The sequence below is a fragment of the Rattus rattus genome, chromosome 4, assembly GCF_011064425.1.
Source record: "Rattus rattus isolate New Zealand chromosome 4, Rrattus_CSIRO_v1, whole genome shotgun sequence".
Classification (NCBI taxonomy): Eukaryota; Metazoa; Chordata; class Mammalia; order Rodentia; family Muridae; genus Rattus; species Rattus rattus.
In genome coordinates this window covers 116,987,431-117,012,464 of record NC_046157.1, presented here as the reverse complement: position 1 = coordinate 117,012,464, position 25,034 = coordinate 116,987,431, and the positions used below count along the sequence as shown (strand labels likewise).

The following is a 25,034-nucleotide window of genomic DNA, read 5'->3' as shown; positions in this document are numbered from 1 at the left end:
TAACTTATCTGTGATGGCTATTCCTGGTTATCAACCCGACTACATATGGACTGAACTACACAATCCAGAAGTAGAGGACTTATCTGTGATCCAGGCTTTAAGGCACAGTGGCCATGAAAAGCTTAGGCCCAGGTAAGGTAGTACATGCCTTTAAGCCCAGGTGACTGAGCCAAGCAGATCTCTGAGATCAAGGCCAGCCTGGGACAGAGCAGGTTTCAAGTCCAGGCACGGTGGTATACACCTTCTATCTGGGCCATACCTTCTGTTGGAGGCCTACACAAGGACAATGGGTGAAGGAAAACTCACTCTTCTTTGACTTCTTGCCAGCACAGATATTGGATCCTACTTCTTCGGGATTCCAGTTTATAGAGAAGACCAGATGAAACAAGTAGCCCTGTGGGACTGAGCAACTGCTAGATTCCTAGACTTCCGGTTCACAGATGCTTGTTGCCTGTGCCCGGGGCTGCTCAACTGACCCTGACCTTACCTGTCCTCGGAGGTTGGGAGTGAGGTGGCACAGACTCCAGGATCAGGTGAAAACCACTGCAGCTCTCTGACACTGTTCCAAGCTTTCTTAATACCCTCCACCTGTGCCACCGTTGGTCCCAAGAAAGCGTCTCTTCTAAACAGCAGTTCCTGATTGGCTGGATTGTTTGCACCAGTAATCTTTGGTCTCTCAGGTAGTCCCCAGTTGGGTCCTCCTGCAGGGAATGCTTTTGCGGCTGCGAGACTCCCAGTGTTTACATAGAGGCGGCCCCACCATTCTGCTACAGCTGCGCATTGCTGGGTTAGTTGGACTGCAGACTGTAAGTCATTTCAATAAATTCTTTTACTATATTGAGACATTCCGTGAGTTCTGTGATTCTAGAGAACCCTGACTAATACACCATCATTTAGCAAGGTCAAGGCAAGAAGCTGAGGCAGAGACCTAGAGGCAGGAGTGATGGTGGAACACTCCTCCTTGATGGCCTGATCTCTGCTTTGCCATCGGCTCTCGGGGATAGAATCATCCTCAGTGGAATGAGTGCTCCACTATCAATAATCAATAAATAAATCAATAAATAATGAAGACAATCTCCCCACAGATTGCCCATATTATCTGGACAATACCTCAATGGACTTCCTACCTCAAATACTCCGGGCTGTTTCGAGTTGACAGCTGACCCTAACTGGGACAGGACATCATCCTGGAGCATCTTAAAGAGGGAGAGAGTGGAAGATAGGATAGATACACAAAAGATTAGACAGTGGAAATACAGTGTGATGCAGCTTTAAGCCAAGAAATGATTGAACTGCCTGAAGCTGAAGAAGAAAACAAGCAAAGGGCAATAGAGAAAAAGCTTTTCCATGAGAATCGCCAGAAAAGAGCACAGTCCTCTGTCTTTGCAGGGTTTCTATTCCTTCACAAAACATCATGACCAAGAAGCAAGTTGGGGAGGAAAGGGTTTACTCAGCTTACACTTCCACATTGCTGGTCATCACCAAAGGAAGTCAGGACTGGAACTCAAGCAGGTCAGGAAGCAGGAGCTGATGCAGAGGCCATGGAGGGATGTTACTTACTGGCTTGCTTCCCCTGGCTTGCTCAGCTTGCTTTCTTAGAACCCAGGACCACCAGCCTAAGGATAACAAAACCCACAATGAGGGACCTCCTACCCTTGTTCACTAATTGAGAAAATGTCTTACAGCTGGGTCTCATGGAGACATTTCCTCCAGAGGCTCCTTTCTCTGATAACTCCAGCTTGTGTCAAGTTGACACACAAAACCAGCCAGTACACTCTGTATCCAACCAGCGATACAGATTGTATCTTTCTTGCTACCAGTGCCACAAAGAGCAAACTGCTGCTGTTTTCAATCAAGGAGTCTGTGGCAGTTTATTGTAACACGTATGAGGAACAAGTGCAGAGACACAGAGAACACACAGTCTTGAAGGGAGTGTCTGACAGTTGATTGTATACTCTGTACAAAGACCCTGAAGAATCTGTATGTGGTAAGAAAAACTGCATTTGCCAGGGCAACTCAGAGAAGCATTCTGTGTCTCCCATACTAGGTTTAACAAAGGAACCAAGGAGTATTGTGAACAGCATCAATCATTAGTGAATTATGCAGCCCAAACAATATCATGGCTAGTGTTCCTTACTGTAGAAGCTTCCTCCAGAGCTGCAAACATAAATACAGTTCCTCATATTGTCATGAGCCCAACCACAAAATTCTTCCATTACTACTTGGTAATTATAACTTTGCTTCTGTTATGAATCAGAATGTAAATATCTGATAAGTGACCCACCAAATGGGTCACAACCCACAGGTTGGGAACCATTGTCCTAGATGGTGTACTATAATTGTAAGCTGAAATATTTCTTCCTCAAGTTGCTTTTGGTCATGGTTGTTTATCACAGCAAGAGAATGCAGACTAGAACAAGTCTCTCATCTAATTAATAGAATTAAGCTATAACACAGCTATATTGTGAGGTTTGTGACTTCTTCTAGAAGATTTCTGAATCTGGGGAAATAGACTTGGGGACTTCCAAAAATAATTCTGCCTTGACTGATGGAACATAATGGCATTCTGAGCTCCTAAGAATTAGTGTCAGTTTAAGACAATGTCTAGTAATTCTCAGGAAACCAGAGTGATCTCTGCTGTCGTCTGCATCATGCGCAGGTCTGTAAGGCCCTTAATGAGACTGTGGGACCTCGGCACTTTCCTTGCCTACTCTTGCTTCAGAGCCATGAAGTGACACCTTTGCTCTATTACACTCTGCACTGATGCTGCCTTGCACCATCTGTGAGCAGGACGACTGACTGATCCTGGGCTAGCGTGCCAGGAGACCAGGAACCTGAAAAGGGCCACACCAAGATGAACTTATGAAAGAAGTCAGTTGAGGAGGAAAACGAGAGATTGGAAACTCTTCCTTCCTCAGGCTACATGCAACAGACAGAGCTTGAATGACTAAAGCCACAATATACAACGATGGTCAGGGACATACTGTGTGGATGATCATGGGTCAATATAGAATGAGGGTCAGGGACATACAGTGTGGATGATCATGGGTCCACATGCCAGACAGGCCTTTCCCCTATCACTAGGCCAGTCCTACTCCTGGGACTGTTTTTCCTTTCTCAATAAATTTTCTGCATTTCTATTTGTAGTTATGTGTTGTTCTGCAATCCTTTGTCCTGGGACAAAAGAAGATGGACACTTTATCAAGAGTCATCTAAACCCAGGTCCCTGCCCATAACACTGGAAGGTTCCAGACTATGATGCTAAGGAGACAGTTCCCTTTATATTTCTCTCTGGTACTTTGACGTGATGATGGAACAATAATTGGACAGCCACACTACCGAAGGGCTGTGACAGCCACACTACCGAAGGGCTGTGGTTGCCCAAGGAAGCTATGAAGTTTTATAGTCTGGAGCCTCAAGACGCTGGATGGACTCTTCATTCAAAATGCTCTGTGAATGGTTTGAATAAGCTGAGGGAGTGCAGGCTTGACTCTTCTCAATTGCAGGGAATCAAGTCAGACTTTGAGCTACTAATTCCAGTCTCTTCTGTGACAAAACTTAAGAAATGTTGCAGTAAGTGTTGGTTTTCTTCTGCTCCAGATCCCATAGGCAATCAGGCACAGCCAAGGATTCCTGCAGGCCAAGGCATTTTAACCGATAACACACACACACACACACACACACACTCTCGTGCACACATGCTTACACTTGCACATACATGTGCTCACACAATTAAAGAGGGGCTACCAACAGTGGTTAATAGTTCAATACCTGCCACGCTGCACTATTAAATATCACACATCCACTTAGTTCCCACCCACTGCTCTCAGAATGAAACCTCCAAATGCTGCTGAGGCATTTTAGGTTACAGATGACGGAAGCCCTGTCTATTCCACATCGGTATCTTTGGATGCTTCCGTCACACCCGTCTCAGCTTCGACGCCTAAGGCATTCCAGACTCTACCTCCTGGGTCAGCACGTTGGGAACAAGCAAAGGAAATTCATTCTAGTTCCTACCATTTCGTTTTCAGGGAATCTCCATTTAATCACAGGGAGAAAGGAAATTCAAGGTCCCAGGCCCTAGGGAGCTGGGGACTTCCCAGGAACCGAACAGCTTCTGTTGTAAGGAAACAGTTATCTGAGTCCAGATGTCTCAGGGACAACTTCTCCATCTTGCTGGCAGGGTGAAACAAAACATGTTCCCAGATCCAGGAATCAACTCCCATCCTGATTGATGGAAACTCCCTTGCTCGACTACCTTAAAATATGATTGACAATGCTACAGCCCACTTAGCTTCCCCGCCTTTATGGTTTTATGCTTTAAATATACAACATCTCCTCAGAATCATAGTTCAGCTCTCCTGTCTGTTCTGTGGCCCTCCTACATCAGTAGTGTCTTGATTACAATAAGTTTTTGTCATCTGCATTGACCTGGAGTTTGAGTTCCGTTGGATTTAAGGAGATCCCACAAGCACACTAAAGCACACACTTCCTTATGCCACGTGTCCTATGACTTTGTGTATTCCTCTACTGTATGTTTATTACTCACAACTTTTCATACTCTTAGTGGTGTGCTGCTGTTACTCCCAGAGGCTCAACTCTGAGGAGCCCATTTCTATCCTGTTTCCCTTGTAGAGCTATGAAGTGCTAATACTATATAGACTTTTCCATAGAAGTCTCTCTAAATTACTACCCATTGTTTCCACAGCCGCCTTAACTTGTTTCAGGTCTGGCAAGCCAAGTAGGAAGTAGGTCCTGGGTCTGTGATCCTTAAAGCCAGAACGGCTATCACTGAAGAAAACGAGGTACTAGCAAAAAGACACAATATCCTTCCTGCGTCTCACCACCAGGGAGCGAGGAAAGATGGCACCAGTCACTTGTCACAGAATTTGCGTTTGTCAAGTATCTTCAATCAATATGCCCGCGGTAGCTATCACTAAACCAGTAATCTGGCAGCCGGCTCGGCGGCGCGAACTTCCATCTGCGCAGGCGCACGCCGATCGCTTCCGCTATGGGCGTGGTCAATCCTGGGCGTGGCCGCGGCGGGGGCGTGGTCTGCAGCGGCTAGGCTGTCCGCACCCCCAGCCCTCAGGGGAATGGCGCTGGGGGTCCGGGGGCGCGGGGCCTCGGGGCAGGGTCTAACTTCAGAGACCCCGGTGACGGCCACAGCATCGTCCAGTGCTGTGAGCTCCCGCCGCTTCCTGCTCTGGCTCTACCTGGTAGGCTTCTTGGTGAGTGCCCGCCCCTGGGCTAGGGAAAAGCTGTCTCTGCAGACATGGGGTCCTGGAAGGGCTGTGCTTACCGCAAGTTTCCAGGCATTTACACAGCTCCAGCCAGGAGCCTAAAGTGTGCTGTGAGGTGCCTCCTCTAGCCCTTTCGCCACCGACCTCAGGTGTGGCTCCTTGACCCCGTCTACACTGGAGGCCTTGAAGTTGGAAATTGGAAGTCACGGTGAACTGCATACAACTGCCTTTGGCAAAATGGCACGTGTGTTTTTGTTTTGTTATAATTTATGTGCATGTGTGTATTGGTTTGGTTCGCCAGTAGTCCTTTGCCCTGTAGAATGAGAAGCTTAAGAAGTTATTCTTCCATCCATTCATCCGTTTATTAATGAAGTTTCATTGTTAATGAATATTCATGAGGTTTCTGAATGCCTGCAGCTGCTCGCGGTACAAGCCCTCTAGCACTGACATCATAAGCAATTTCTGCTTCCAGAGAATTTACAGTCTTAGTCTTGGGCCGTTTTCCGCGCAGGAACCCTGATTCCCACTCCTCTTTCAAGTCTAGGTTTGGTTCAATAGGCCTGGTTATATGCAGCAGGAAGAATTATTCTGTGGGATTTCTTCATCAGGCAGAAGGAACCAGTTTGTTGAATGGTCAATGGGGAGAAGACTTTGTGGCAAGTATCTATCTGATTAATACTGAGCCTGATGAAATAAGTCTATTTTTTTTCTTCCAGACTGAAGTTGTTGCTGGGATTAGGAGTTAGCATGCTAAGCCATGTAGCTGAGAAGCAGAGAGACAGTCTCTGTTCAGATTACAAATTGTCCGATCGTTGGTAGAGGTTCTGTTCAATTAATACTTGTTAGAATCTTGAAGGAAGTAGATTTCACCAAATGTCTGTATTTACAGACCTAGGAGGTATTGAGTACCATCCCTGAGAGACATCTCTACCTAAAGTGCACTATGTAGGTCCCAAGATACATAATTTCCCTTCTTAGGCACTATGCCTTGACGTTAGAGTCTAACGTCCTTGCTTTTAGGTTGTGTTTAGGGATGCAGACGTTGCTTACTTTCACTGTGTACTCTGGTTATTCAGAATCCAAAGCCACTGAGTGTGGATTGTTCTGGGAAATCGTCATCCACTCGGGGTGGTGCATGTCTCCAACCTGCTGAGGCCCCACAACAGAGGGCACCTCAGTTATTTGTGGAGAAGCCTCGGGCCCTCACTTGAAACATCCAGACTTCACCAGGAGGGTAACGGCAGCCACCGGGAGTGAGAATTCAGAAGAGTTTGAGAATTATGATAAAGTCAAGCAGTTCATACATCATTCATTCTGTGCAGCACATTCATTCTGTCCAGCACAGACTTGGATACTCACAGCCTCTTCTGATTTCCATATGCTGTGCACAGGGCAAATCTAGTCTGACGTAAAATTTGCGAGAAGGATAATATATTTAAGAGAATAATATATCCAAAAGCATATCCTGAGGGAAATACATATGCTTTTCTAATAGTTTGTTTTTTAAGGTTTCCGGTTTTTTTTTTCTTCATTGAGAAATGTTGTGAAAAGTTTTATCTCACCCAGCTGTACATATTGTTGAAGGAGCTTTGCTGACTTATTAAATAACATGATATTACACACAGTTTAATTACTGTCTTCCTGTCCTCCATGACCCCAAAGGCTTCAGAAAATGTTTTCTGTTTGGAAGAGGAAGGGCGTAAGATTGGAGAAGTCACTTACCAAATCTTCTAGTCTTAGCTCTTGGTACCTTTGATATTTTAATTGCATTCACTAGGAATACTGAACTCATTCGTTTTGTGCGTCTTGGTTAAACTAAGATGGTGCCGAAGTCTCTGACATCATCCTCTTTTCTCCAGATACCTGGTCCATTTTCTTCCTTCTTCCCAGCCTGTAGCAGGTGACAATTTATCTTCTTCGGGACAGCCCCGCGTAGGAGAAACAGTGGGTTTCATTCCCTGTACACGGCCGGGCCGTGAAGCTCGAATGCTGTCATCAGTTCCCGTTGGGAGAGGCTGATGCTCAGGGGAGGATTAGGTGGTGCCATCAGGCTGACTTCCTTATGAATGGGTGCAGCGTTTGTCAGATCCGTTGCATGAAAAAGGATGGCTCTGTAGGAAGTGTAGATCAGGAAGGAAATACTCACTGCAGTGCAGGAGGAGAGATTTTACTTTAGAACTTCCCGAGAAGAGAGAGTCAGCTGCAAACGTTCCTGGTAAAAGCAGTGATTATTTTAGAGCCACTGAGTGCTAACGTGGTGTCGAGAGCTCGTGCTCACGAGCCTGTATCCCATAGTTCTTAGTCTCTGGATATCAGTATTTTACCAGCCTTCCACTTTGTGCATGCTTTCCTGGGCTCAGGTATCGATGCGTGACAGAGTTTGAAGCCTAGCATAGTGGAACACACTTGTGACATCAGTTCTCAGGAGGCTGCGGCACAAGGTCATCCTGGGCTACATGATGAGGCTGTCTCAAAAGCACAGACTCCGGTCCGTCAGTTCTTTTCAGTAACTTGAGATTCTTACAGAAGCAAAAACAGCTTTACTAATAAACGTGGAGCACCCTTCCGTCATCATCCACGCGGCCCTGGGGTTTTCAGTTCATTCTTGTTTTGCTTCAGGTGGGGGGCTTGCTTTTGCAATCCTCCTCAGACAAAGAAGCTGAAATGAAAACTGACCCTGGCCTGCAAACTAGTCAGGCATTCAGACTTATCTGGATTCCATCATGACTTTTAACCTGGCTGTGGTGGTCTGCTGTTCAGACGTTTAGATGTAGGTTTTGTGTTTGACATTGAATTGTAGTGTTAGGGTCACCAGTTTGAATAGTGCTAAACCCTAGTACTAACTTGAGTCGCTCTTTGGTTTCACAGGATCTGTTTGGTGTCAGCATGGTTGTCCCATTGTTGAATCTTCATGTCAGATCCCTTGGAGTAAGTCCCGTCATTGCTGGAATAGTAGGTGAGTGTTTTTAAGCCTGCTTATTTGCAAAACACTGGTTTTTCAAATGCTCTGAAAATAATCCAGCCCTTAACCAAACCTCACCCACAAGGAAAGGGGAAACGGAATGACCTTGCGGTGTGCTTCCAAGTACCACCCTGAAGCAAATGGACTGAATCTTTCCCCAACAACCTGCCTTCAGGAAGGCTTGGGGTTTGAGTTATTTCCTCAGCCCATACTGACTGAAGCTCTGCTTCCTAGGCCTCTGGTAGTTTGGGTCCGGTATGTTTGCAGGCAAGGCACAGCCTCTGAACCCCTTTCCAGAAGCATAGTTCTGGAACTTAATGTGAATCTAAAGGGGCAGTCTAACAGAAGTCACACCTAATGGGTGACCACTTTTGGAAACGAGCTACAGGCTTCCCATTCCACCAGCACACCCCAGAAGTCCATGGTGGTTCTCCCGGGCATCGTGAAATCCCATCCAAATTTTCTCAATTTGTAAAAGAGAAAGGAGTCCCTGGGGCTTAGAACTGTGCATGCTAAGCACTGAAAATCTCTTAATGCTAACCACCCTAGAATCCTTCACAAGTTGGAGAAGTTAGGCAGTTTTCCATTTCACCGTTTTTTGTGTGTGTGTGTGTGTGTAATGTGTGTATATATATATGTATATGTATATATATATACACATATATATAAATATATATGTGTGTGTATGTGTGTGTACACACATTCACACACATACACACACATATCTTGATCCCTGTTCTGCTTATAGACCTTTAGAAAAAGCCAAATGAACCTGTTGCATAAGGAGGGAGGGGAAGGAAGGAACTCTGTAAGTTCCTTAAATAACTAGAGCCTTTCCTTTTTGAAATTTGCTCGTTTTTATTTGCACTGCTGTTTGTCATTGTCGTTAGCATGTATCCTCTTGCAATATTTCCAGTCATGAATATTGCTGACCCTCTTCTTTCACCTCTAAAATGCTTGAGCGGCGTGGTTCAGCACTGGATCCTGGTTTTCTAGGATTCTGATGTTTGCTCTCTAAGACAGGACAATGCTACTTTTGGGGGTCCCCGAGACTGGCCCTTGTTGTCCTTCTCTTTTGCTTGCTCACATTTTATTTTGAAGGCCTTTGAATTGTTTTAGAGAAGAAGTAGAACAGTTTAGCTTCCCGAGGATGCCCTCTCCCTTAGTTTCTGGATTCACTTAGCCACGCCCACACCCCTTTTAACCCTATGGATTGTTTTTCAGGCTCCTCCTATGGCATTTTGCAACTCTTCTCCAGCACCTTTGTGGTAAGCTATCCTCCCTCAAGTAAGTTATTCTTTCTCAAGCAGCCCCTCTCCAGCTCTTAGGCATACGCTATTGTGGGTCCTCCACCTTGTGCTTTTGAAACTCAAGGATTACTGAATAGTGGGTGGGCGGGTGGTTACAAAACAGCTTCGTTAGTTAAGGAACTGGGTAGAATCCCATCCTTTCCCCTTTGGCCCCCTGGAAGACATGTGCTTCAAAGTCTTTGAAGTACACTGAGCCACCCATACATGTTGGAGGAACATGCATTACATCATAACAGGCTGGCCCTGTGACTCAGAATTAGTTTTTGAGAAAAAGAGTATAAAACAGAATATAAACAGAAGTTTGATTCACACAACGCACTGCAGTCAAGTCCACCTGCATTTCTACGATTCTGTCTGGAAGCGTGTAACTGAGCTAATTGTCTCATTATTTATGAGGGCATTTGGTAGAACTTTAGAATTGATTGGTTAGTTATCTGAAAGATGGTGCAGAGGGATTCAGGCGTGATCTTCTCCCTCTTCTGGCCACTTGGTAGTCTCAAGTCCAGAGAGCCTCCTGTCTCCCCACTGCCGCCCCCTGGAGGTCTGGAGGCCTCAGTGTTCGCAGTCAGGAAGTTCAGTCATCAGTCTCACAGGTTGCCAGGAGCGACTGATTGAAGCAACTGGCTGTCATCTCTCATGTTTGGCTTGTGTTTTCCCAGCTGCTCCCTGACCAAAGAATAGCTTTAAAGGGCATTGAATGAGAACCTATAAATATTGTCAAGTGGATAAACAATTACACTCCCTGATTTATCTTTCTTTCAACTCTTTAAACACTAAATAGGCATGTACTGAAGAGAGGGCTGGGCAGTTGAGAGCGCTGTCCTCTCTTAAAAAGGACCCAGATTCAGTTCTTTTTTTTTTTTTTAAAGATGTATTTATGTATTATATATGAGTACACTGTAGCTGTTTTCAGACACACCAGAAGAGGGCGTCTGATCTGATTACAGATGGTTGTGAGCCAGCATGTGGTTGCTGGGATTTGAACTCAGGGCCTCTGGAAGAGCAGTCAGTGCTCTTTACCCCTGAGCCATCTCTCCAGCCTGTTCAGTTCTTAGCACCACTGCACAGCTCATAGCCTGTGACTCCACTTCCAGAGAATACAGTGTCCTCTACATTTTCATTTTATTGTATTGGAGACAGGTTGTCTCCATGTAGCTATTTGTATCCTGGAAGTCCCCTTGGTAGATGAGGCTGGCCTCGAATGAGCCTACAGAGATTTTCCTGCTTCTCAAGTGCTGGGTGTAACAGAATGGGCCACTTTGCCCAGCCCAATCCAGTGTCCTTGGGCTCAACATGAACATGTGACACAGATGTCCAACAGGTAAAACACTCAGGCACACTAAATGATAATAATAATAATAATAATAATAATAATAATAATAATAATACATCTTTTAAAAATGTGAAGTCTACCTAACACCCAAGTTGGGGATGCTCTAAACTGTAGGAAGAGGACGAAGAGCAGATATGTTTTCGAAGCTGCAGGCGGTGACTCCGACATTCTCTCACTAGCTCTGTCATCCAGCTAGAAGGCTTGATGTGTTTCATCTGGGGTCTGGCTGTGAGGGATAGATAAAGTCTAAGAACAGAGAGCTGGCCTGTCCCCGACCCCCTTGCCCTCCACCCCGGATGGGACACCCCCTACTCTGAGCCTTTTTCTTCTACCCTGGCCTATGCTTGCATTGATTTGGGATCACAGAGGCTATTTTTCCCCATTCACTTTCATTTTCAGTATTTTTCTAAACTCCCTAAACAACCTGGTTTCCAAGGAGCATAGTTGCCTAGAAATGATAAAAACAAAGATGGAAATGAAGCTTTGGAACTTGACCTTTTATTTCACCGACCAGTGAATTTCTCAGCTCCCGGATCATCAGGCATGATGTTGCATGTGGCATCTTTGTCTCGCCTTGTGGGATAGTTAGAGAAAATAGCACATGGCACAGGGCATGATACAACGTACCCATTTATGAGTCCCTGACGTCTCCTGGGACCATGTCATATTGGTATCTGTGTGGTGTTCGTTGCTATTGGAGACCTCTGCTTGTTCCTCTCAGGGCTGCTGGAGTGATGTGGTTGGAAGACGGTGCTCCTTGCTGGTGTGCATTCTGCTCAGTGCCCTGGGCTACCTCCTCCTTGGAATGTCCACCAATGTGTTCCTGTTTACGCTGGCTAGAGTCCCTGTAGGTGAGTTCTGATCCCAGAGGATGTGTTCTCAGTGTGTGTCTCCATGTGAACCTGAACCTGCTGGACAATGCCTCGTCAATGAGCGCTCCAGAGAGACCAGTGGCTGTGCTAATGATGGCAGTGACCACTTGATTACCATTGCTGTTTACTGAGCATTTGCTACTGGCAGCCCCTCTGGTAACTTATCCAGAGCTTCTAGCCTAGCCTACAACAGCCTCTCTGATTTGTTAGTGTGAATTATTCTGCCGTACCTGACCTGCCTCTTTCCTGTTGCCCTGCCTCTCCGTGTTCAGACAATTAAGACCATGCGAGACGCCTTCAGCTGTCTCTGTGATTCACACTGAGATGTGGCTCAGAAGCTTAGCTGAATCCCCCTGGCGATCTGACTGCAGACTATTATGTAGGAGAACCCGGAGTTGGTCTCCTTCTTCCAGACTGTTCTTGACTCTTTCTAACACCTTGAGATGTTTTATCAACTCTTAGGAACTGCGCCCGTAGGTATCTGGTGGTTAGGGACCTGCTGTGGAAACTGTATCCCTCCTTGCTTTTCTGAGCATCCAGAGTTCCAAATCTCACCAATTTTCTTTCCTTAGCTGGCACAGCATGGACAGATTCTATTACCCTATTCGCAAGGCCACTACACTACATATCGGCCCTCATGGAGTTAAGCTTCTTGCTCCATTAACACCACAGAGAAGAGTGCTCTACCACTAACAGCACACAGCTAAGGGTCAGCTCGTTTGAAGTTGCCACACTTTCTTTGACATGCATGTGGGACACGAAAGTTATTGACGACACCTCCTACATATCAGTGGCTGTACCTTTAGAAGCTCTCTCCTTAGGTGTGGTCCACAGTCGAACACCACCAGCACATTCTAAATTACACTTATTAGCTGTTCACACACATCCTGGTGTTGCATTTATTATATTATGGTTTGGTTGATGGTATGTCTTCAGTACTACATACACCTCACTAAACTCCACCATTCGTGTTAGGTAAGGATCCCAGCAGGAGCCACCGTGTCGTGCTACAGCTTGAAATGATGTACAGTGATCTGCAGGGAGCTTACCAATGTTGACTAAAATGACTGCAATCATTCCCACAGCTCATCAGTATATCCCTAAATATTCCTCACACGGATGTCAAATAATCCTCAGGAACCTACAGTCATGCTGAAGCCCTCAGGTAGTTGGCAAACAAACCAGGAGTCTGACCAGAAGGAAGCAGTTGGCATTGGTTATATGAAGATAGTCATAGTCACTAGAGTCACACATTAGTGTGTGGCATTCGGCGTTGGTTAGATGAATATGCCTCATGTTTCTTCTCATAAGTTTCTTCTCCACTGTTCCTGACTAGATCCCTAATTACCTTATATTATATCCTGTTTACCTTACCCCAAGAAATCTACATTCCATGAGGGTGGATTTTGCTGTTTATTTGTGGTTTGGTTTTATTTTTTAATTTAGTAATAATAATAATTAGTTGTTTATTATTATTATTGTTATTATTATTATTATTATTATTATTATTATTATTATTATTATCATCATCATTGCTTTATCCACAGAGGGATCCATGGTAGCATAGACTAGAATGCAGTAATATTTTGTAGTTAGTGAGCAAAGAAATCATGGTAACTAGGTAACTGGGAGAAAGCCCCTGTACACTGTATGCAAGGGAGTGCAGCAAAGAGACTTCCTACATGACAGACCTGTTCTGCAGTTATGGTTTTTATTGGGGGTAAAAGAAAAAGAGAAAATATCCAGAGCAGAGAGCAAAAGGAGGAGACTGGACATGGCCAGCAGTTAGCAGTTTGGATGTGGAGAGCATAGAGAGTATAGTGAGATAGCAAGAGACAGACAGGCAGACAAGGCAGACAGACAGAGAGATATAGCAAGAAATAGAATAGAGCATACAGAGAGAGTAAATGGATATCAAAAGACAGACAGACAGACAGAGAGATAGCAAGAGATAGAATAGAGCATACTGAAAGTAGATATCAAGAGACAGGGGGGAAGGAGGGAGGGAGTGAGGGAGAACAGTGGGTTATAAAAGAGGAGGGAAATGAGGTGGGTAGGAGAGAGCTAGGATGCTCACATGGACTTGGAGATATTTAACAGGTGCTTGTGATACTGAGGGAGGCTGGAGGCCAGCAACCACAGGCAGCCATTTCTCCCTTCTGCCTGAGCTGAGGGAAAGGACTCCTTTGGCAGATGGGAACTGGTTTCAGTTTCACAGGTTCCTGAGGAATGCTAGGGTTTATTTAAACACCAGAAATCCCCCTATAATCCATAATGAGGTCATTTCTGTATAGCTGGGCTGCCTGTGATCTAATAGCCACAAGGGATTTCAGACAGATGACAAAGAATGTTGGGGTGTCAAGACAAGATATGGGAAAGCTGAAGTCTAAGGCACTCGGTGCTAGAGGTGGCCAACCATGCTGGCTTTGGAGTCCATTCACGATGGAGTGAGTCCTGACAGCCATAATGGTTCAGAGAAAATGGAAACCAGAACTGCATTTGGCTCGGGGATGAGGAGCAGCCCAGAGGGGTCTGCTCCTTCAGAGTTCTGAAGGTCACAGAGCACGCATCTCTTCTCCCTTGCAGGTGTTTTTAAACACACACTCTCCATCTCCAGAGCACTGCTTTCTGACCTGGTCACAGAGAAGGAGAGGCCACTTGTGCTGGGACAGTTCAACACAGCCTCAGGCGTGGGCTTCATCTTGGGCCCAGTGGTTGGTGGGTATCTGACTGAACTGGATGGTGGATTCTACGTGACAGCCTTCATTTGCTGCTCTGTCTTCCTCCTCAATGCTGGTGAGTTGACTGTTGGGCAGGTATACTCAAACTCACACATCTATCCACTTCTGTCTTCTTGAGATTCTTTGTAACATTTTATCTGTTCTCTGTGAGTTTCATATCATGTACCCCATCTCCCTAATCTCCTCATTCCCTCCTACCTGCCCCCCACCCTTAAAAATTAAAAAAAGTAATCTTGGTATGGAAGCCTTAGTCTGTCACAGTGTGTCTGATGACAGTATACCTTTTTGTCCATACATCTTTGCTTGCACATGTTTATTGCAATCAGTTGCTGGTCTGTTTTGAGCTCTCTGACTTCTGCTATGCTGTCAGTACTAGAACTCCCTGGGACTCCTCTTGAATGCCTTGTTGTTGCCCTGTGTCATGGAGATCTTCTAGCTTTGGATCTATCTATCTGTAGGACTGGCTTCTTTATGAGTTCCAGCAGTTCATCAATGAGGTAGATGTCAGGGTTGGCCAACTCAGAGCCCTGGATCTGGGCCTGGACGGTATCTGAGCTGGTCAGCCTGCCAGCTCTCCTGCACCCTCACCACAGGGCAAGCTCCCCAGCACTGGTGTGGCTAACTCATCCAATGCCACAGCTGCCAGGGGCAGAGCCAACTCTAGCCCCACCCATGACCTCAGGGCCAGCTCTACTGTGGTGCCCAGATGAGGTACAGGGCCTGTTCTCCCAAGTGCTGCAGCAGTCAAGGGGCTAGGCCAGCTTCCTTGCTCTCACACCCTTGGGGATGGCTCACCTGCATTCCCTATAACCAGGACCAACTCTTTTGTGCTGGCCAGGTAGGGGACAGGGTCCATTCTTCTGAATGCTGCAGCCGGTGAGGTGCAGGGCCAGCTCTCCCACCCACTGCAGGTGTCGAGGGCAACGGATAGGGGAGGGAATCTTTTCCATGCCCATAGCACCACGAAGCAGATACCTTAGGGTTTTATTGTTGTGAAGAGACCCTATGACCAAGGCAACTCTTATGCATAAAACATTTAATTGGGGTTGGCTTAAACTTTCAGAGTTTAAGTCCATCATCGTCTTGATGGTAAAGATGGCAGCATTCAGGCAGACATAGTACTAGAGGAGCCAAGATTTCTACATCTTGATTTGCAGGCAGTAGAAGGGGACTGGCTTCTGCAGGCAGCTAGGAGGAGGCTGTCTTCCACATTGGGAGGAGCTTGAGCATAGGAGTCTACCCTACAGTGATACACTTCTTCCAGCAAGGCCACACCTACTCCAAAAGGCCACATCTCCTAATAGTGCAACTCCCTAGGTCAAGCATATTCAACTCAGCATAGCAGACAGGCGGCACAGCAGCTGTCCCACATTCAGGCCCTCAAGGCTGGCTCACAAGTACTCATGCAATCATAGCAAACTCTACGGTGGCTCTTGGACAAGGTGTGGGGCCACTTTCCCTAGTACTACATCTGGTGAAGGGTAGGCATAGCTCTCCTGTTCTCATGCTCTCAGGAGGCCCAGGCCAGGGGTGGGACTAGTTCTGCACAACCCTCAGAGATCAATATGGCACGGAGTGGCAGTCCAGACCAGGGATGTCCACCTGGGCTTTGCCGATCACAGACCCCCAACTGCTGCAGCACCACAAACCCAGACAGCACAATCCAGGTCCCAATTTGTGCACATAAAACTCACACAGACACATACACTTACATACATATTAATGTAATAATGATTATAATAGAGTGGGTAGAGTTGTTTAAGAATGAAAGTTAATTTGATGATCTTCTCTTGCCAAGGACCAGTCTCAGCTTAGAGAGGGGGTCCTGAGGAAGGGATATTCAGGAGTGGCAACACACACACACACACACACACCAAACTGGGAGTCAAATTGTAAGTACAAACTGAAATCCTATGTTCTGCTTGAGACAACTTTCTAAAGATTACCAGATAACTCAGGTCTCTCAAACCAGAGCCCAGTCTTATATTTATATATCAATTCAATCCTCCACTCCAGGTTTCCTTTTTGTTATCCCACCAATCAGCATATTTTTACCTTAGCCCCTTGACTCCTAGAAAAAGACAGCAAGCACATTGTTCTTAACATTGCAAATGAATCTAGAGGCATGCCTCTAGAAGCACAGACAATAAGCTAGCTGGGTAGGATCTAGCTCTGAGATCACCATTCCTACCATACTTGGGCCTAAATTCACCCTGTTCCAGGCTGACCTCAAACTTGGGTATCTGTCTGTCTTTGTATCTTTCTGACAAGCTGGCTCATAGCACAGCTGCCTCTGTTCTTTGAGGTTTGTGAAGCCCCTCATATAATTCATATTGCTTCATTACATTTTGCATAGTTGAGAAATTATATATTTTTGAACTCATATTTTCAGACTTCTTTCTCACAGCCTTAAGGACTGTCCTGAGGGGCACAGCATTTACCATTTTCACTAAGGACATAGACACATGCTGACCTCCCAGACTTGTGCTGTCTCTGATTATCATGAAGTCATTAACCTTGACAGAGAAGACATTCCCTGATAAGCTTGGCAGGGAGAATATTTCCCAAAGGAGGAATATGAAGTAAAATATGTATATCTTTATACAAACAACTGTCAACACTTGTGGAAGGGGCCTATGTCCTGCTCTCTCTGTTCCAGGGGTAGGAACCATGTCATGCCATCTCTGCCATGGGCACTCTCTCTTGCTTTCGTGGTGACTGAATGGCATTTCATCTCACCAGCACTGCGCGGGCTTCCTCACTATCACAGCATTGCTGCCATTCAGTAATCACCTAGAAGAGGAGGTAACAACTTAGTATCTTAGTATGGCTTTTACTTGGACTCCGTTTGCTGGTGATGATGTTGGTCAACATCTTGCCGACCATTTGTTGGAGATGCGTTTATCCAAATCCTGCTAAGTCTTATTTTATTTTGCTTGGCCTTTTTGCTATTGGTTGAAAGAATACCTTGTATAGCTCAGATTTTAACTTTTAAAAATATTTTACAAAAATTTAACTGCTATGTTACTACACATGTGAAATACTTTGGATACAAATGTGTCAGAAAACATTACAAAGTGTTAAATTTTGATCCTTTTTTCCAGCCTTCTATCTGGAATACACTTACTCTTCAGATAAAATAGGGTTTTTTTTTAATTATTTAAGAATTCCATACATTATATTTTGAGGAAATTCATCTCTCCTAAGGTCCACTCTTCACTCCATATCTAACCAACTCATATCTTTATTTATTAAAAAAAACCAAAAGAACAAAAAAAAAATCTCATTAGTGCAGCCCATATGCTTGTAAGTGTCTTAATTCACTGGAGTGTGTTAGACCTACCAGCAGCCACACCCCTAGAGCAACCTCTCCCTCTCATGTCTAGCAGCAGTTAACAATAATCCCCCACATGGAGTGGGACTTTGTGCCCACATCTCTGCTCCTTATTGGGATTCTGTATGACTTAACATTAACTTTTCATCAGATTTGAGTTCTATAAATAATACCTCGCCTTTACATCATCCATTGACTGCAGAGACTGTTTCCCTGCTATGCGGAAGCCTTTCAGAATGCTGTGGGTCCACTGTCCCTGTGTGCTTTTGTTGCCTGTCCTTGGGATAGTGTGCTGGAAACACCTTTGCTAAGCCCAGCTCTCACACGTGGCTTTCCTCCTTTTTCTTCAAGGGATTGTATGTTTAGGTCTGATATTCATCTTCAGTACATCTTGAGTTTATTTTTGTGGAGGCAAAAGATAGGGGCCGATTCTATCATTTTGTTCGATAATAATATATCATCTTAGTTACTATAACTTATATGAAAACATCTCTACTTTTAATAGGTCTGTTAAGTTTTTCAATAAAGTATGCAAGTTTTTTTTTTTTTTTAATGAGTGCATTTTTAGCCACAGACCCCCTTGGTCAGTGTAACATCAGGCCTTATTCACCCGCTACCTAGTGATAGGCAGTGTCATTTTTCTCCCTCCCACCTTTACAGCTGTAGCGACTTCCTCACACATGTAGGCCGGCTCCCACGGGAAGACTTTGCCTGACTCCTCCTCTGAAGATTTTTCTCACGTGTCTTTCTCAGCCTCCTTCACCATTCATTTCAGACATTTGCTTCATTTCTCTTTGCCCGACCGTTCTGAACATACAGGGTTTTTCTTAGCACCTCCAAAATTCTGTTGCTATTTTAGCATCATGCTTACATTCTACACAGGGACTGGAATTAGGCCTGATGACCTCTGCGTACATGTCCCTGGACGTATCCCACGGTATTCAATGAATGAAAAATGCCTCCCATACTTTGCCACCCTCCAGTGAGCATTCAGAGACTCATCCCCTTTGCCCAGATACCATGGCATGGACAGGTCTTGATAAACAGCTTTGCAAACACGAGAAAACCAAGCGGACTGTTTACTCATCCGTTTAATCTTACGCCACTTTGCTTCTGGGTTTGAACCTTCACCCTGGGACAAGATAATGAGCCATACAGCTCCATGCTGGGTTGATTTCAGGTCCAGGAAGCAAAGTCCATATGTTTAGTTTCAGCTGTGACAGAACCACTTTATAATTTCTATCCAGATCTGAACCCGCACTGCCCTCCGCCCAGGTCATAAACACAAGTTTATGATAAAAGAGAAGGTAAATGTTTAATACTTTTAGAAGCATGACTGTAGAGGTTCAGCTTTATAGACAGACCTCCCTCTCGTGGAAGACCAAAGGATACCTACCTCTCCTTAAAACATTCCAAGGAGGAAGCCAAGAGCAATTACACCAAAGTTCAACCTGGGAAGCCTGTGGATTATAGGCCCTTCTTACTACAGAGCTTGGGTGAGGACTCATAAGTCATTCTGTGTTGCGGTAAATACTAAAAAAGAATCTCTACCATCCCACCCCAGTGCCATCACTGTAGGGCCCCGTGGCATCTACAGGGTATTTTCATCTTAAAGAGCAAAGCGTCTCAACCCAACTTGCCATCCCTCGCTGGCTGCCGCTGGCTACGCCCTGAGCCCGGGCAGCAGCTGCCCTCTTGCAGATCTCTTGCTGTGGACTCTGCTCACATTTCCAGCATCCTCCGCTGTGTTATAGCTGCAACTCCCAGCAACCGGTTAAAATCAAAACTCAACAAGCTCATAATTTAGCAGTCAGATTTATATCTTAAATTCTCAGTCCACAAAACATCCACATGATAAACTCACAATCAATTGATAATGATATAAACTGCCCACCTAGAGAAGACAAACTGTCCTATAAAGATCCATCCCTTAAGCAATATTCATAGCTACCAGTGGCCATTTTAGGCCACGTGGATCTGGGTCATCCTTCTCTGCCTCCGTCTTGGTTCTTCCCTTTTCTTTTTCTCTCTCCTGCCTTACTTTTTCACTGGCCAATCACAGGCCTCGCCTTACCTTGTGCCAGCCCTCTCCTGCATGTAGACATCAACTATAATTCTGAGCAGCCACACTGGGAAGTCTTCAGTCGGCATGGCTGATGCATCCCTCGAACAGCGACATAGATGCAGACCCTCTTAATCAGTTTCCAAGCCTACATAGTCTAGACCCTCCTTTGACACTTCTTGATGCCTTGTATAATTAGAGTAGAATTGCACACAATGGTTTGGAGGGAGCCCTGGAATCTCAGGCTCCTTCTGTGAGGGAATGTCTGCATGGTCATTTATTCCTTTTTAAAAAAAAATTTAAAAGTAAACCTTAATTAAAATGTATCACTTGGCCTTCCCTTTCCTCTCTCTAGCCCCTCCTGTACCCTTCCTCCCAGCCCTCCCATCCCCCACACTTACTCTCAAATTCATAGTCTCTCCCGTTTCTATTATTGGCACAAGTGCATGCGGGCATACATGTGTGTCATGACTTCCTGGGAGTGGGCACAGCTGCTATGATGAAGGTGGTGGCTTTTTTGCCTGGAGAACCACCTCCTGCATCTTTAGATCCCAATGATAGCACTGTTTGGTACGGTCCCTCAGCCTGTGCCTGTGGTCTGACGTCAGGTGTATTAGGAGTGTACAGTGGGTTGCACGTGTTCCTGGCTACGCTGGCTAAATGATAGAGATCTCTTTACCCCACTTCAGATATCTGGGAATAGGCAGTCCTGGGGCTAGGGGGAGCGTACCAGAGGGTTGGGAGAACAATCCAGCTAGGTGCAGAGTCCAGGTACTCCTGGCAGTCCTCAGCCAGGTAGCCAGCACGAATGAGAAGCCTCTGGTTTTCTCATCACCCTGCTCCATCATTCCCTCCTCTCTGGGTTTCTCTGGCTAAGAAATTAGACTGCAGTGTCTCACAGACTCAAGCTCATTTCCTGCCTTTCCGTCTATCAGTGTGAGGCATGAGAATGTTTCTTCTGTCTTCTCTTCTTCTAGTCTAATGTGTGCTATAGCAAAGCTTGTGGCCTGGCTACAGGAGCCATAGGAGATTTTACACAAAAAAGCAGTTTTACTCAAGTGTCATTGTAGCCCAGGTTGGCCTCTTGTAGCCCAGGTTAGCCTCCAACTTTTTATGTAGCTGAAGATGACTTTGAACCTCCTGCCCCTGTCCTCTCTAAGCCTGTTTTTAGGTCTGGGTTTTTGGAGGGCAGGCTTTTTCCACTGGTCCTTGACTTGTTTATTTGTGTATTTCCAGTGTCGTTAGCACATTGGAAAAGCACTCTGGGAACCGTTTATACTCGCACAGATGGATAGATGAGTGGACAGGTAGTTAGGTTAGTTAGAAAGTTTGCTGAGGAAAGCATTTACATGGATACTTTAATGAACCTAAGAGTGTAGCTATGAAGTGGTACCACAGGAGAAGCCAGCACACAATTGAGAAGACAGTGACTATTGCCTGTGGTTCCAGTAGCTTTTTAGAGAGCTCAAGGGTCCATTGTTGGGATCCTAAGGCTGCACCTTGGGAACAGTGGGAAAGCTGGACTCAACACAAGCAAGTAAGTCTGGTATAAAGCACAGGCCATTGCTCTAACACACATACTTGTTCATCCACGAGGAGTTCAGCACACTGGCTTGGGTGATCAATCTAACACAAATACTCCTTCCTATCATCATACTGCCCCTCCCTGGGATCCACTGTGAGAATCCAGCACACTGGCCACCTTACAAGTCTCTCTCCCCTTCAATAGGTCTAGTCTGGCTGTTACCTTGGAGAGAAACAAGCCTCAACATCCCAGACAGTGGTTGGAGCTTGGATCAGAAGCACGCTACAGTGACCATAAAGTCAGAAAGTACACTGCAGGGAGCAGCCACCACCCCTGAGGCCAGGAGGAGTGGGAGGAACCTGCGGCCGCCCTGGGTTGAGGTCTTGTCAGCCTTGAAGGACATGAAGAACCTGATCTTCTCTGCACTGTGGGACGTCTTCCTCGTGCGCTTGCTGATGGGGGTGGCCGTCATGCTGTACTACAGTAACTTTGTCCTGGCCCTGGAGGAGCGTTTTGGGGTACGGCCCAAGACCACAGGGTACCTCATCAGCTACACCAGTGCCCTGGGTACCCTGGCTGGCTTTGCTGTGGGGCCCATTCTACGGCTATACAAGCACAACTCACACATGGTCCTCCTGCACTCCGGCGCACTCACCTGCCTGCTGCTGCTGCTCTACTCCACGACCAACTCCATGGCCATGGTGGTCTTGTCCTCCACTCTTCTGTCCTTCTCCACCACCATTGGGAGAACCTGCATCACAGACCTCCAGCTGAGTGTGGGCGGAGCCCAGGCCAGTGGCACCGTCATAGGTGTGGGCCAGTCTGTGACTGCAGTGGGCCGCATCCTTGCCCCACTGCTCTCCGGAGTGGCCCAGGAGATCAGTCCCTGTGGCCCTCCAAGCCTGGGTGCTGCTTTAGCTCTGGTAGCTATTTTAATCATGACTCTATACAGACCTCCCTTCAGTGGGGATGGGAGCGAGAGACTCAAACGGGAGTAGGATTGGGACCACTTGGAGAAGCAGATTTAGAACCAGGCAACTAGGGGACAAAGATGGGCATTTCAGAGATAGTGGGTGGCCCAAGTGCAGTTATTCCCAGATGGCTGTGCCCGGTCTTCACCTGCACAGAAGTCAGCTGCAGATAGGAAAGTTCAGACTGAGCCCAGCCCTGTCAGGGGTGACCATGTCAGAAGCTTACCTGAAAGGCTTTTCTTCCTACCTGGGCACAGTAAAGTTAACATTGCTTCTGGAAAAAGGCAGCATGCTACAAGAGGTGGGAGAGTGACTTGGAATGTGGAGGGAAGCCTCGGTGTTAATCATGGACTGGACATCTGTCTGGATTGTAGTTCCCTGTAATCGATGCAGCTGCTTTATTTAAACCAGCCTGTTGCTTTCTCAGCTGGTAACATCAGATGCTGAGTCCTTACCCCCAGACATTTAGATACATGGGCCTCACTGAGGTCAGACCTATGGGCTTTTAAGGCCCAGTGGCCATTTTTCACGGACTGGGGAGGAACACTGAGACATGAAGGTTTTGATTAAAGTAAAAATTGGAGACTGCAGTGTTTTTAATAGTTAACTACTAAACCTACTGATCGCAACTGGGGCACATCACCTTTCCCACCTCTCGGGACTCAGACTGCACCAGGCACAAGCAACTTTCAGGGCTGCCCTCTCTTCTCTTAGGGACTCAGTCACTTTGGACTCCGGACCCCCCCCCACCAGAGCCCCAACTTCTGGGACCCAAGATCCACATTCCGTATAATCTTCTTGACTATTCCTCTAGTGTGTGATTGCCCATTTTCAACCTAACACATGTAGTTGTGAGTGGTTCTTCAATGCACTAATTATTCATAACTCTAACGTTTTTATTATTTATAAGTCAGAAAAAATGAGGGGTTTGCATAGTTTTAGGCATTGTATGTGGTATAAACTCAAGTATTTATGACCGTTGGAAGTATATTTTAGCTTGAAAGCCATCCCCCTTCCTCTCTGGCTGCGGGAAAACCAATTCACTTTTAAGCTGTTTCCACTGTGAATTTTAACACAGGCACAAAGAACTCTTGAGGGACCAAAGTGTGGCGCAGATGGCCATGTCCTCACGCAGCATCTGAATGTCATGGAGATGGGACTCAGAGGGACAATGATTAAACTGATGGTATGGCGTAATGAAGTAAGATTTCAAAGTGTTTCTACCAAGACTGTACCCTCAAAGACAGTGAACTTTTCTTACAAATGCTTACGGAAGCCATGTTTTTATTCTTGAAACCGCAGCACTTTATTTTTTAAGTGAAATGAACTTAGTGAGTCTTTAAAATTAATAAGACCCATGGAGATACTGAAAACCCAAATCGACCAGGATCTGGAGAAACGCTTGCTACCCTGGATTAGTGACTCTGGGAGTTGTTAATGACTTTGGTGGGTTTTCTGCTCTGTCTTCTTAGTTGGTAAATGGTTGCTCACGTTTCATCTCGTCTGGTGTCTTGTTCAAAGTGTGGTCCATAGACCACCGTGTCCTGGGATACGCACATGCTCCAGCCCAGGCGTATTCCTGCTAGGGGCCACTCTGAGAAGGAGCCATGTAGCCGATTTGTTTACACAGAAAACTTTGGTGACCACTGGTCTGGTGAGTGGAGTTTATATCATTTTATCGGGCTAAAATCTCAGGGAAATTAAATCTGTTCAGTTAACGCGTGTGTCGTATTCTTTATTCTTTTGCATCATGTCCATAATCCTGTCTGAAGTATCAGGTTGAGCCACATTAATTCGTTCTGTGTAAGTGAAAATCACCTCCATATAGTCTATCTTGGAGCTGTGGGGAAACTTGCTTGAGAGACATGGAGTGTTTGTGAAGGGAGCTTACCCACCCACCCCCAATGTTCCAGCCACAGATAGATGCTATGGAACTGGCCTCTCATGGAGCTGTATGTTTCAGAAGGCATGGCTTTCCCACAGAGCAGAAGGCTCATGGCTCAGTCTAGAGAAAGTAAAAAATGGAGACCAGGGAGCCATATTTGGAAAGCTTCAGCCATGAGCTGAGCAGCAAGAAGGATGATGTGTCTAAGTCCTTCCCGTAGCCCGCTGAGGAGCAAGATAATGCTAGTTCTCTATCTGGATGTACGCCTTGACCCCCAAGGTCCAGACACTTAACACACAGGGTTGAGGATCACTGGAGAGAGTAGGAGGCAGGGTAGAGGTGCAGCCAGAAGCCCCAGTCCTAGCTGAGGAGCTACTGGTGATTGGTAGTAGACCACTGGCAATGTGCATGGAGAGTCTTTTTCCTTAATGGTATAACCCCCTGGCAGGCCCATCACCTCCTGGCTGTCCCCCCACACAAGAGTATGAATAAGAGGACAGTTAGTTGGGTGTGGAGAGGGGTGGAGAGAGACCTGGGAGAAGTCATGGGAGGGGTGAATGTGACAAAAAAAAATTACACTGAAATTCTCAAAGAATAACTAAAAAGATTAAGACAGAATATGCCTTTTTAAAAAAAAAAATAAAAACAGAGCAATGATTGAAGGTAATTGTAGATTGCAATAATGGAAAAAATTGCATTTTTCTTAGTCCACTGAAACCCTTTTCTATCTTGATAAATAAAAATCCTTTCTTCAGTGCAGACACTGAAGGAAAATAAATACAATCAAAATGAAAGG

General features: G+C 45.8%; 1 protein-coding gene across 3 annotated transcripts; it reads left to right on the top strand.

The window, feature by feature from the left end:
- Positions 1 to 5,043: 5,043 nt before the first annotated feature.
- Mfsd9 (major facilitator superfamily domain containing 9) lies at positions 5,044 to 24,072 on the top strand. 3 transcript variants are annotated; one of them, XM_032901020.1, is made up of 6 exons: positions 5,044 to 5,231; positions 8,112 to 8,199; positions 9,430 to 9,473; positions 11,570 to 11,699; positions 14,307 to 14,516; positions 21,587 to 24,072. In XM_032901020.1, the coding sequence occupies exons 1-6, from the start codon at positions 5,097 to 5,099 to the stop codon at positions 22,378 to 22,380; spliced, it is 1,401 nt and encodes a 466-aa protein (XP_032756911.1). In that variant the 5' UTR covers positions 5,044 to 5,096; the 3' UTR covers positions 22,381 to 24,072. The 3 variants fall into 3 exon arrangements, with proteins under 3 accessions (XP_032756911.1, XP_032756912.1, XP_032756913.1); XM_032901021.1 differs by having other exon boundaries at positions 5,051 to 5,219; XM_032901022.1 differs by lacking the exon at positions 5,044 to 5,231 and adding an exon at positions 5,385 to 5,483.
- Positions 24,073 to 25,034: the final 962 nt, after the last annotated feature.